This window comes from Saccostrea echinata, unplaced genomic scaffold (assembly GCF_033153115.1).
Source record: "Saccostrea echinata isolate AGI-Se365-2 ecotype Australia unplaced genomic scaffold, CSIRO_AGI_Sech_v1 ptg000030l, whole genome shotgun sequence".
NCBI lineage: Eukaryota > Metazoa > Mollusca > Bivalvia > Ostreida > Ostreidae > Saccostrea > Saccostrea echinata.
Window position 1 is genome coordinate 21,501,716 of NW_026889779.1, and position 12,003 is coordinate 21,513,718.

Consider the following 12,003-nt stretch of genomic DNA (forward strand, 5'->3'; position numbering starts at 1 on the left):
TAAGCATGCAGAATTAAATTTTGGTCATAGTCGTAAGTTCTTTTGTAAAACGGGCCCCTGAACTTTCTGGATTATAGTTTTCATATTTTTCATTAATACACAACAAAATTACTACTTTTCTTAAGTATTATGGATAAAGGTTACTTTGTGAAAGTGCAAGGATATGTGTCAATCAAACACATCCTGAAATTTGTAGTTTTGATAATTCCAGATAAAAGAAGATTTATCATGCTTTTAATATATTTCAATGTGAAATGCTCTAGCAACATATAAGTCATGATATTAATTTTTTTTTTTTAGAAAATATGATCTTCAAATCTGTGCCCCAGCCCCTTTAAGGTCTTGTGAATGGAATTTTTTATCCCCATTCTCCACATATGCTCTTTAACAAACTTGATAGAAAGTGCTTCAGTAGTTTCAGAAAAGAAGCTGAGAAGTTTCAAATGATTCAGCACATCACACATCACATGAATGTCAGACATTAAGTACAAATAGCAGTACGTCACCTAATATCAGGTACGAAACCTAATAAAATCAAAACATTTAATCTTGCTTTTTTTCCTCCATTATTAGAAATACTGCTATTCAGCAATACTCTATCTTATTCAGTAAATTTATTTTTCAATTCCTGCTAAACGTAATGATAAATGCATAAGTGCCACATACTAAATGTCACTAAATTACATATAGACTGACCTGCTATGTAGTAGTAGTGAATGACATTTGCTTCAATTTGTGTCAAGGCAAACAATGAAGACATGTTTGATCTTTGCAACAATGTGATAATTAACTTAAAACATTGACATGAATATCTTTAAATTTAAAGTAGAGAAGTACTTAAAATAGCCAAAACTGTGATTGGTAGATGATCAAATCTAGGGAGGAACATTTTGGGTTTCACAAGATCAAATCAGCTGACTAACCCCCGTCATTGCCCTGTGAAGTATTTTACTATTTGTTTCGTAACAAGAGTAACTCCGTCATAAGGTATTTGATTTGACATCACTAAGCTACATTTGTGTAGGAAATTGGATAAAGGCGTCGACAATCTACATTAATGACCTTGATGCAAAATAAGGATACACCAATAAAAGGCAATCTAGCTATTCTGTAAAACAGATGAATGTACTCAATGAGATGTATAATTAAGAGTGATCAAAAAGTCAATGAACTAACTGAACAACTTCGGCAAAAGAAAATGATCGGGTGTCTATGTTTATTCTTTTTAAAGTAGACTGCTCCAGTTTAATACACATATGCCCCCGTTCTGCCCATGCATGAAACACCTGGTCCAGGTGGTCACATGACATGCTTCGTAGCATACGGTTCACAACAGCCCATTATATTTTCCAACGTCTTATATTTTCTTACCAAGCAGGTTATCGATTATAAAAAGAATAGCCCACATTTCACAAATTGACAAATCTTGATCATAGAATGGGTGGAGTAGGATTTCTTTTCCCAGTATTGGAATGTTGACCATCACCAACCCGACTCCTCTGTCTTGGGTGCGTTGCATATCCAATATGGATAAAGTATGAGCACTTTCTATTTATAATATCTCATCTGTTAACAGTCTAAAGTAACTGAGATTATAGGGGATCAAGAATTATTTTAATATCAAGGTATTCAATAATTTCTTAACTCGGCGATCTTTCATTAAAATTGCTCCATCTGTGCTCAATCCTGACCCAACCTCTGGAATGTGCAGGCATCTGAATTTTGTGCACTTTTCACAGATTTGTATTGTTTGTAGATACATGTTATATATATTTATTACAGGTTGAAACAAGATGTGTTTGTGAAACACTGATGTCCCCGTATGGCAACTTATAGCAAAGGTTAAACTTCGATCCTCAAATGCAAATCAAATATGTTGGTACCCAAAGTAAGGTCTTGTCCCAAGGAATATACCTGTAAATTTGAAAGTCCTAGCAGCAACCATTGAAAAGATATGGAAAACGCTTAAGTTTTTCAAAAGTAAGTCAAACATCAAGGTCAAGGTCAAAATTAATGGTGCCCAAGTAAAGGCCTTTTTACAAGAAATACACACGTAAAATTTGAAAGCCCTACCACCAACCATTCAAAAGATACAGGGTATGGCCAAGGTTAAAGTTTTTCAAAAGTTGGTCAAAGTTGTTGGCATCCAAAGGTAGGTCTTGTCACAAGGATAACATATGTGAAGAATATAGCATAAGCTCATCTCGTCTTCATGGAGGTGAGCTAAAAAGTATCTTGGAAATAGCAGTAGAATAAACTGTCAAAAAAATGTTATTTTCCATTCACTTAAGATGAATAAATCACACAAATTTTAATGTTATTGGTGTTACTCAATTTGATATATACTTCATAAATGAAAAATGAAACATCTGATGAATGAATTGATTCCTCTAATCAAAATTGAATGTACATTGTTATAAACAATAATGAGGATAAGCCTCTAAATTTACATGCCCTTCAGGCTTGTATGTGTGCAGTTTTCACATGCCCACTTCCAACTTTACCAGGCCCCGGGCTTCGGACTCCCGGGATTTGTCGAAGACTGATTTTCACTTTTTTTCCTATGACAGACTCATGATACTTTTTCCTGATGTACTGCAGAATTGATCTTTCGGTGACTAACTGCATAAAAAATGTTGTAGTTTCAATGGTAAAGAACGTATCAAAGACCACATTTATATTTAAATGGTAAATCTCAGGTAAGGGAATGGCTAAACTTCTTCAGGTGTGAATGCCTGCAGAGTTTTTAGTCTAACTGTGTTAATTAATACCGCTAATGCTATATACATACACCTAGAAACAAAGGTCATCAGTTTCTACTGCTACATACACCTAGAAACAATGGCCATCAGTACCCTTCATGCAGAATGGCTGATTATTTTACACAAGTGGACAATTTTAATTTTTTATAATTCAAATACATGAAAATTTTTGCCCTTTTGCTCTCATTGCAGGTTCAGGTGAATTCAAGGAACACAGCATTAATTCTCTAACACAACTGCATGTGTCTTGGAAAATTTAAAATAGAGCAAAATGTGTGAAATGGCAAAAATAACATGGGATGAAAATAACTCTGTAGACAGTAATATCTTTCAAAATTAAATTATATCTTGTTTATTTTTAAAGGACCAACAAAGGCAACTAAAGAAAGGGCATTCTTTTAACTAACTTAAAAAAGAACTCTGCCAGCTTACTTATAAGATAGTTGCAAATTCTTGTTGACATGTATTGCACATCTCTGGTCATAACAGTTCATTGTGTTAAATACGAAAAAAAAGAAAAAATGAAATAAAAAGAATCCCAACTGGTTTGCAATTGTTTAATATTTGATTTTCAGCCCAGGCTCAACAAAGGCTTGGGGACAAAGAACACAACTACTGTAAACCAACTTTTATTCGCGTGCGAAAAATATTCGCGTGTTGCGTAACCTACATTTACTCGCGAATATTTATTGCCGCGAACCATTTATTTTGCTTTGTATTTATATAGAATGTTTCCTGAGTCATGGAAATTAATCATTGCAGATTGATTTTAAACTGACGAATCGCGAATAAAAGATGACGCAAATAATAGTTGGTTTACAGTATTTGGATTAAAATCGTTATGCAATCACAAAACCATGGAAGATAAATACATTATCATGTATGTATCTATATAGACATATCACACATTTCCCAACAGTGATGTATAACGTGTGACGCAGACTTCATGAGTGAATCTGTATGCTTACTGGAGAACTAAAACAATGTCCAAACTTTTTTAAACTGTATGAAATTGATCAAACCTCTTTGATAAATCAAGATCACATGTGAATAACACAAAGACAGAATGAGAGAGCATCTTTATCATCCTATACATGTATTTAAATTTTCAGAGTCATCCGCATGATGCAGTGTTTACACTGTATAGGTTTTACTCTAGAGTCGCAGAGTAATGAGTTGATCTTTATGTCATGGGTTTGAATCCACTGACATGGAGACTGGTCCTTTGGATGAAAGTGTATATAAACCAAGGTCCCATATCACAGTAGATGCTTGTATGAAAAAGATCCCTCATTATTCAAAGCTGAGTAAAGGTCTAAATTTACAACCCTCCACTGGAAGTGGTGGCATCTCAATACGAACAAAAAATTTTGAAGGGATGTTAAAGAAGCAAACAAACATTTTCAAATGTTTTGATCAAGATATAACTTGAAATAAAGAAAAAAGCTTTATCTCTTCATAAAGCCAATTGCTCATCATGTGATGGAACTGCCTTCTCACAGTGCTTGGCACAGTAATTACAATGGGCAGGGCTTAATCAAAATCAGTTAGCAACACCTTCTCTTCAGATTTGTGGGTCTTGATGCAACATTGAGAAAAAGAAAGCTTATAACATTATCAAAGCAAAAGCATTGATACCAATATGTTCCTTGTAAGTTTAGCTTTAGATGTCAGGAACAAGATACATTCTGTAAGTCTATGAGGATCATTCTTAAAATAAGTGACTTAAATGGGAATGAACTTTTGCAAAATTGACATCATTTTGTTTTAATTAAATCATTTCTCTACAGGAGTTTCTAGTTCAGACTGAGGGGGTGGAATACTACTTTTCTTTATTGTTGTAGGAGGTTGTTAATAATTTTTCACATTATAGTGGGTGTGGGGTATGATTTATTAATTACATTCACTGTCAAGTCCATTGTCATGAGTAATAGGTTAGTACCATATGATGACGACATCTTTGTGTTGAAGGTTTATTTTAATGTAATTGTCATGAAATAAATATAGAATACACCAGTTTTTGTGAATTCATAGCCTATATTTTCGTATCTTGGTCTAAATGACTTTTAGTGAAGGCCTATCTACTGTAGAAAAAGTTTAGTACTTGAAAGGTTATTAAACAATTGAAATTTTATTTTATCAATGTAATTTTCTTCACTTTGTTTTGAGGATATAAGCTTAAAACAAAAGGATGTGCATGCTAATATTGTTTTTGTTTAAATGGGACAATAATACATGCTGCAATGAGTGCTGACCAATGATGCAAGAATACTGACGACTTGATACATAGATCTTACAATGTTTGTTTTGCTTAAAACTTGGGCCTTTTGGAGTTAAGTTTTCCTTTTTTGGACAAATTAGGCATTATATTTCTAAAGCCTATAAAAATCATAGCCCACCACTGTTACTTTGCAAGTCTCTAACACAGTAAATCAAATAAGGTCTTATGACTATTGTCTCCCTAAAGTTCCTTCCAAGAAAGAATGGTCTTGGTGACCTAGTTGTACTCAAATTGAATTGGATTATTTAATTGTTCAAAATTCCTTTAATCTTTCCAAAAGCTTTCTGTTCTTCAATAACATCATAGAAATGAAATATTTTTTGGGGCAAATTTGGTCTAGAAGATCTAATCTTCCAAAAAATATGTTGAAAATTTCAAGTGTCTCTATACTATGATCTCCAGTATATCACTTATAGAACACACCCAAGATAAACTGACCCATTTCTTGACATTTAAATGTCGTGCCACAGAAAATTGGTGTTAATAATGGAAAATGTCTTTCATATCTTTAGCAAATGGAATTATTCTTACATCTATAGTAAATGATTGGATAGAGTATGACGTAAAAGAACATTAATTTGTATTATACCTGAAGATGAATATATATTAAGACAAATTAGCACTTACCATTGGCAAAAAAAATTCTCTCTAAAAACTGGGACACTCACATTGACATTTCTAACAAGTACTATATTGCAGACTTTCTTTTTTTTTAGTGAGGGATTGATTAAAAATTTCAAGTCTCTTGGTAGTGGGTTGTTTTGTTTTTTTTTAATTTTTTATGCTTTATATAGGTATGGTGGGGGATCATTAAAACTACTGGCATTCCACCCTATTTGAATAATTTTAAGAGGAAGTGCCCATATCAGTAGAGATTTTTCATGAGTAGAAGTACAAAAATGTACCTGATTTCCAAGACAGAGCCTTAATATTGGTTCCGTCATCACCATAATATATGACATCACTCCTCACAGCTATTCCTCTAACTCCTCTACAACACAAATATGATCCATCTGTTGACCTTATGTTGCCAGACTCAAAGACACAGTGAAAACGCTTGTCCCTTATCTCGTATACTTTGATGAGTCCATCCACTGATGCAGAGTATAGATATGTATCATCAACCTGAAGAAACAACCAAGTTATACATACATATAAATAAATAATAAGTGTTCATTTCATTCTTTACTGATGAATCTGGCTAATGTATGCACATGTACATGATACGCAAATATAAACACAAGAGGCCCAAGGGCCTCATCAGTCATCTAAGTAACCAATATTACCATTCAGCAACATTTGTTCAGCTCATCCTAAGGTTGTGGTCATAGCCTCTCCCAAGTCTTAAAACAATGAATCATTTTTCTTCCAGAAACCTTATAGTTTCTATTTATACACATTTAAAAGTATAAATTTTTAACATATTGCAAATCTGCATAATATATAATTTCTATTTTGTACCATAGAAACCATACCTACCAATCATAAGCAAAAAAATTATTAAATACACTGTATATTTTTATTATTACAATTATTACTTTACTAGCAATGCAAATTTAGAAATCTCAATGATAAATCTGTCAGTACTGGTATAGAAACCAGACCCTTCTACTTTCCAGCTAGAGACTAACATCAAGCTTCCAAAACTTCATAGCACATCTACATGACCTAGAGCCAATCAAAAAAAATTTGGATGCCGTTAAAACTTGGAGGAGATGCATTGAAATTATAGGTTAGGAGCCAAGGTATATAAAAAAAAATCTGACCATTCCTATAACGTACAGACATTTAATAAAATGTGGCCTATATGAAGGTCATATACGCGAGTCAGATAACCTATAAAAAACTTATCTTCACGTAATTTACTGGGAATGTCATGTGAATCAATGTGATATTTAACCTATATATTAACACTCTAAGTGTATCTTATTAACACATATATCAGTTCTTTTATAAAGTCATTATGGTTTTAACAGGTAGTCTACATGTCAGAGAGCTCACCCAGTGACTTTTCTGTATGTAACTGTTACATTGTATCTTGTTAACACTTCCATCCTGTTCTTATTTATAAAGCCATTATAGTATTAACAAGTAGTTCTCATGCCAGAAGGCTCACCTGAGCCATTTTACTAAAACTGCAGATGTTAAAAAAAATATGTCTCTGATAAGACTGTAGCTCTACTGACTTCAATTTTTAAAGGTTTCAATGTTGTAATTGGAGTTGTATCATTTCTTTGAGTTTTGCATTAATTTTACAGATTTATATATATCATGATGTTTCTAAACTTGTACTTATTGAAGTTTAATTCAAATCAGGTCAAAAGTGTTGGAAGAATACAATTTTGAAAGATTTTAAGAGAATTCACATTTAATTAACCAAAGCAACAGTTAATTTTGATATCAAAAATGGATATACCGTTCACGGTAGCTCAGTCAGAAGAGTGCTCGCTTCCTGATCGGGAGGTCGTGAGTTTGAATCTCAGCCACGACTGACCTAAGTTGATAAAAAAATGGGTAGCAACTGTTCCTTCGCCATGCGCTCGGCACTTTAAAGTGAAAGTTGCGGTCCTTCGGATGAGACTTTAAAAACCGAGGCCCCGTGTCAGAGCAGACATTGGCACGTTAAAGATCCCTCACTGCTCAATGGCCCTAAGTGCCAAGTAAAGGTCAAAATTTGAAGCCCTTCACCAGTATATGGTGACGTCTCTGTATGAGTGAAAAATTCTCGAATGGGATGTAAAACAACATACAATCAATCAATCAAAAATGGATACAATGATTTTTTTCTTGAGTTAGTTTACCTGTTAATAATAAAGTTTTATTTATTATAGACCAAAACTGTAAGAAGAGTATCATTTTCAATGAAATTATTTTTTTTACTTACCAAAGCAACAGAATTTGCTGACACCGAAGACTGTGACAGATTGAGTTAAAACTTGATGTAATATACTTTAATTCTTAGGGACTGACCCCATTTTTTTCATAAGTAATGCAGAAAAAAATTATGAGCAGGTCCATTATGAAGTAATAATAGGTTGTACATATACAGGTGTATTACATGTGACCTATATTTTTTTCTGACAGATTGAATGGATTTAAATTTTTGGAATACAGTAAAACCTTGTTATCTTGAACTTAAGGGGACTGAGAATAAAAACTGCATGATAACTTTGGATTCAAGATATCAAGGTTGAAATACATAAAGAAAAGATGATTTAAACTTCCAACACACTTTGACATATCCAAGGTATTCAGGATATTGAAGTTAGAGATACTCAGTGTAACTGTATGTCCATTGCTTAGATCCTACAACACTTACATGTACCTTGAATGAACTTGCATGGATGATTACACAGATGAACACTGTCTACATTGTTCCTGTGCTGCATGTCACATATTTTATCTAGAAGAGTAAACAAGTATTAGCTTTCCTAAAAAGCTTGTCTGACTTGAGCAAATTTATTTTTACGTGAAGAATCAAGAAAAGTTAAATCCAGTGTAATCAACATGACTCTGAGTCATGAAATGAATTCTTTTGCTAAGAAACAAAAAAAAGTTCAATTCAGCAGATTCAGAATTTTTCCTTGAAAGTGTCCATCCTGAACCGAAAATTTCTGAAGTTTCTTCCAACAGGCCTGTTCATGGATACAAAGATATAACCAGTGCTTTTAAATCTAAACATCAATCTGTGAACAATTTTGATAATTAAGAAATGTTTTATTAAAAAACAAGAGGCCCAAGGGCCTTAACGGTCACCTGAGTATAATACAACAATTTAGAAGTTAAATACACTGATAGATGAAGCACTGTTGCCCTAGCCCCCCCCCCCCTCCTCAAGAACCCCAAAAACTGAGGCCATATATTTAAAAATTTTGGAAGAGGCATCCTTGTCTATCATAATCATGCACTTAGTTTGTTTGAATAATCTCCAGTAGCAGAGAAGAAGTTTTTCAAAGAATCAATGCATTTTCACTATATAATCAATAGAGCCCCGCCCTAACACCAGAACCCCTGACCCTGGGGCCATGAAATTCACAATTTTTGAAAAGGCATCCCTATGCGTTTAAATAGTCTCCAGTAGCAGAGAAGAAGATTTTCAAAGAATCAATGCATTTTCACTATATAATCAATACAGCCCCACCCTAACACCAGAACCCCTGACCCTGGGGCCATGAAATTCACAATTTTTGAAAAGGCATCCTTATGCATCATAACCATGCACTTAGTTTGTTTAAATAATACCCAGGAGCAGAGAAGAAGATTTTCAAAAAATTAAAGCATTTTCACTATATAATCAATACAGCCCCGCCCTAACACCAGAACCCCTGACCCAGGGGCCATGGCTTTCACAATTCTGGAAGAGGCCCACCTCCTCATCATAACTATGTACTTAGTTACTTTATTAAATACCCAGGAGCAAAGAAGAAGATATTCAAAGAATTAATGCTTTTTCACTATATAATTTATAGAGCCCCGCCCTAACACCAGAACCCCTGACCCTGGGGCCATGAATTTCACAATTTTGGAAGAGGCACTCTTGCTCATCATAACTATGTACTTAGTAACTTTATTTAATACCCAGGAGCAGAGAAGAAGATTTTCAAAGAATCAATGTATTTTCACTATATAATCAATACAGCCCCGCCCTAACACCAGAACCCCTGACCCTGGGGCCATGAATTTCACAATTTTGGAAGAGGCACTCTTGCTCATCATAACTATGTACTTAGTTCCTTTATTTAATACCCAGGAGCAGAGAAGAAGATTTTCAAAGAATTAATGCATTTTCACTATATAATCAATACAGCCCCGCCCTAACACCAGAACCCCTGACCCTGGGGCCATGAATTTCACAATTTTGGAAGAGGCACTCTTGCTCATCATAACTATGTACTTAGTTCCTTTATTTAATACCCAGGAGCAGAGAAGAAGATTTTCAAAGAATTTATGCACTTTCACTATATGATCTATATAGCCCCACCCTGGGGCCAGAACCCCTGACCCTGGGGCCATGAATTTCACAATTTTGGTAGAGGGCTCAATGCTTATTACAATGATGCCAACAGTTTGACTGCTTCATGTCCAGGAGTAAAGAAGAAGATTTTTAAAGATTGCATTATTTTTGGTGGTTTTAGCCCCACCCCTCAGGCCCTGGGGGGCAGGGACCATGAAATTCACAATTTTTGTTCCCCTTCACCCATAGATGCTATATACCAAATTTGGTTGAAATTGGTTGAGCGGTTCTAGAGAAGAAGTTAAAAATGTTCAAAAGTTAACGCACGACGGATGACGCACGACGACGGACAAAAACAGATAGCAATAGGTCACCTGAGTGACTCAGGTGACCTAAAAAATAAACGTGTTATAAATAAATTAACATTTTTGCAGTTAAGCAAAAGAACATTCAACACATGTCTTTCACTTTTATATTTTTTTTTAACTATGAAGAAATCAAACGTCTGCAAGTTATCAATATGTTAGATTTATAAAAACTCTGAAGGTAGAGAGACTTAGTATGCATTGAATATTTATAAACATTCATTAGTTAATCTGATAAAGATAATCAACAAATGTTGACCTGACCAGCTTCATTCCTTTGTTTTGCTGGACATGAATGATGCATTCGAGAATGGCCAAATGTTATATAACCTGTAATGTATAATGTGATAATAATGACACCAGCTATAATGCTCTGGCTTGTTTGGGTATTTAGCATGTTTTCTTTACTCGTCATGCTCTCAAAATTGATAGTGAAGATAGTACGAAGTTTCCAAGATCAAGTTATCACAAGAATTCTATTGAACGACTTGACCAACAAACCTTGGCTAAATCTAATACTGTCTGACGCCATGACGTCAGACAATAAACCTCTTAGAAGAAGTCCTATTCCCTAGCAAATATAAGTCCAACAGTGAAAAATCTTGAACAGATATTTCATCTAGGAACAACTCAGTAATGACCCAAACCAAAATATTTTTTAACAAACTACTAATAAAACATCAACAAACTACCAACAAACTATACTTTTATGATTTGTTAAAGTAGTTTGATAGTATAGCATTTAATGAAACACCAACAAAACACTGTTTCTAAAAATAACTGAAGTGGTTTGTTAGTCTTTCATTTCTGCTGATTGTGATTTCTTTATAGTTTGTTAGACTTGGTATCTTGCAACAGTGTTTTCTTTGTATAGCATTTGCATCGAACCACATGGGAAATTATTTACAGGCATGTTTAGGGTTGAATTATCTAGAGTTGTAAAAGTTTCCAAGAACGGCTTATCTCTTTACATCCGGTGTTAGACTATTTGCGCCAATTTTCAAACAACCAGCAGGTCAGAAACAAAGGAATTGGGGAAGGGACATACAAATTGTTAGTATATACTAGGTCCCTGATTGGAGAAAGCAGCAACAATATATTAAAGCATGGATCTGGATACAGAAGAGGTATTTATTATATGACATTAAGTTCTTTTTGACCTCAAATAAGACCGGGCTACACTTCATTGAATGTGGATATGTATGTTTTTATTGGGTTTTTATTTATTTTCAGACTGACTTGTAATCCCTATACTAGCTTAGATAAGTTTAGTACTGGATTAAGTGATGAATACTTGAAAATTAGACAAGAAAAGATCTTACAGAGTTGCAATAAGGCAAGAAAAAAGAAGAAATTGCAGCATTTTCCATACCAAATGAAGCAGGGAATATTTAAATGTCAGTTAAAATACAATTACATGAAAAACATCTTTTTTGTGAAAAATTCTATGAAGATGTGATTGGAGAATACGATAAGTGGCTGTCAACTTGAGAATAACATCTCCTAACTAAAGGAACTTATAGTGTTTAATGTCGGAATGTTGCACTAGCTTGCATTGACTAAACTTGTCAATCCTGGAATTTAAAATACTCTGAAACAAGAAGCGTTGAACATTTCAAAATGTGACTGTGTTTAGATGTT

At 34.0% G+C, this 12,003-nt stretch overlaps 1 protein-coding gene across 3 annotated transcripts in view; it reads right to left on the reverse strand.

Annotated features, from left to right (window-relative positions):
- The window catches only part of LOC133197526 (uncharacterized), a 64,406-nt gene that overhangs the window by 34,822 nt on the left and 17,581 nt on the right, over positions 1–12,003 (reverse strand). For all 3 annotated transcript variants that reach the window (XM_061333607.1, XM_061333606.1, XM_061333605.1), the window contains exon 10: positions 5,949–6,168. In XM_061333607.1, the coding sequence (XP_061189591.1) occupies positions 5,949–6,168 (220 nt within the window). The remainder of the gene's footprint in view (positions 1–5,948; positions 6,169–12,003) is intronic.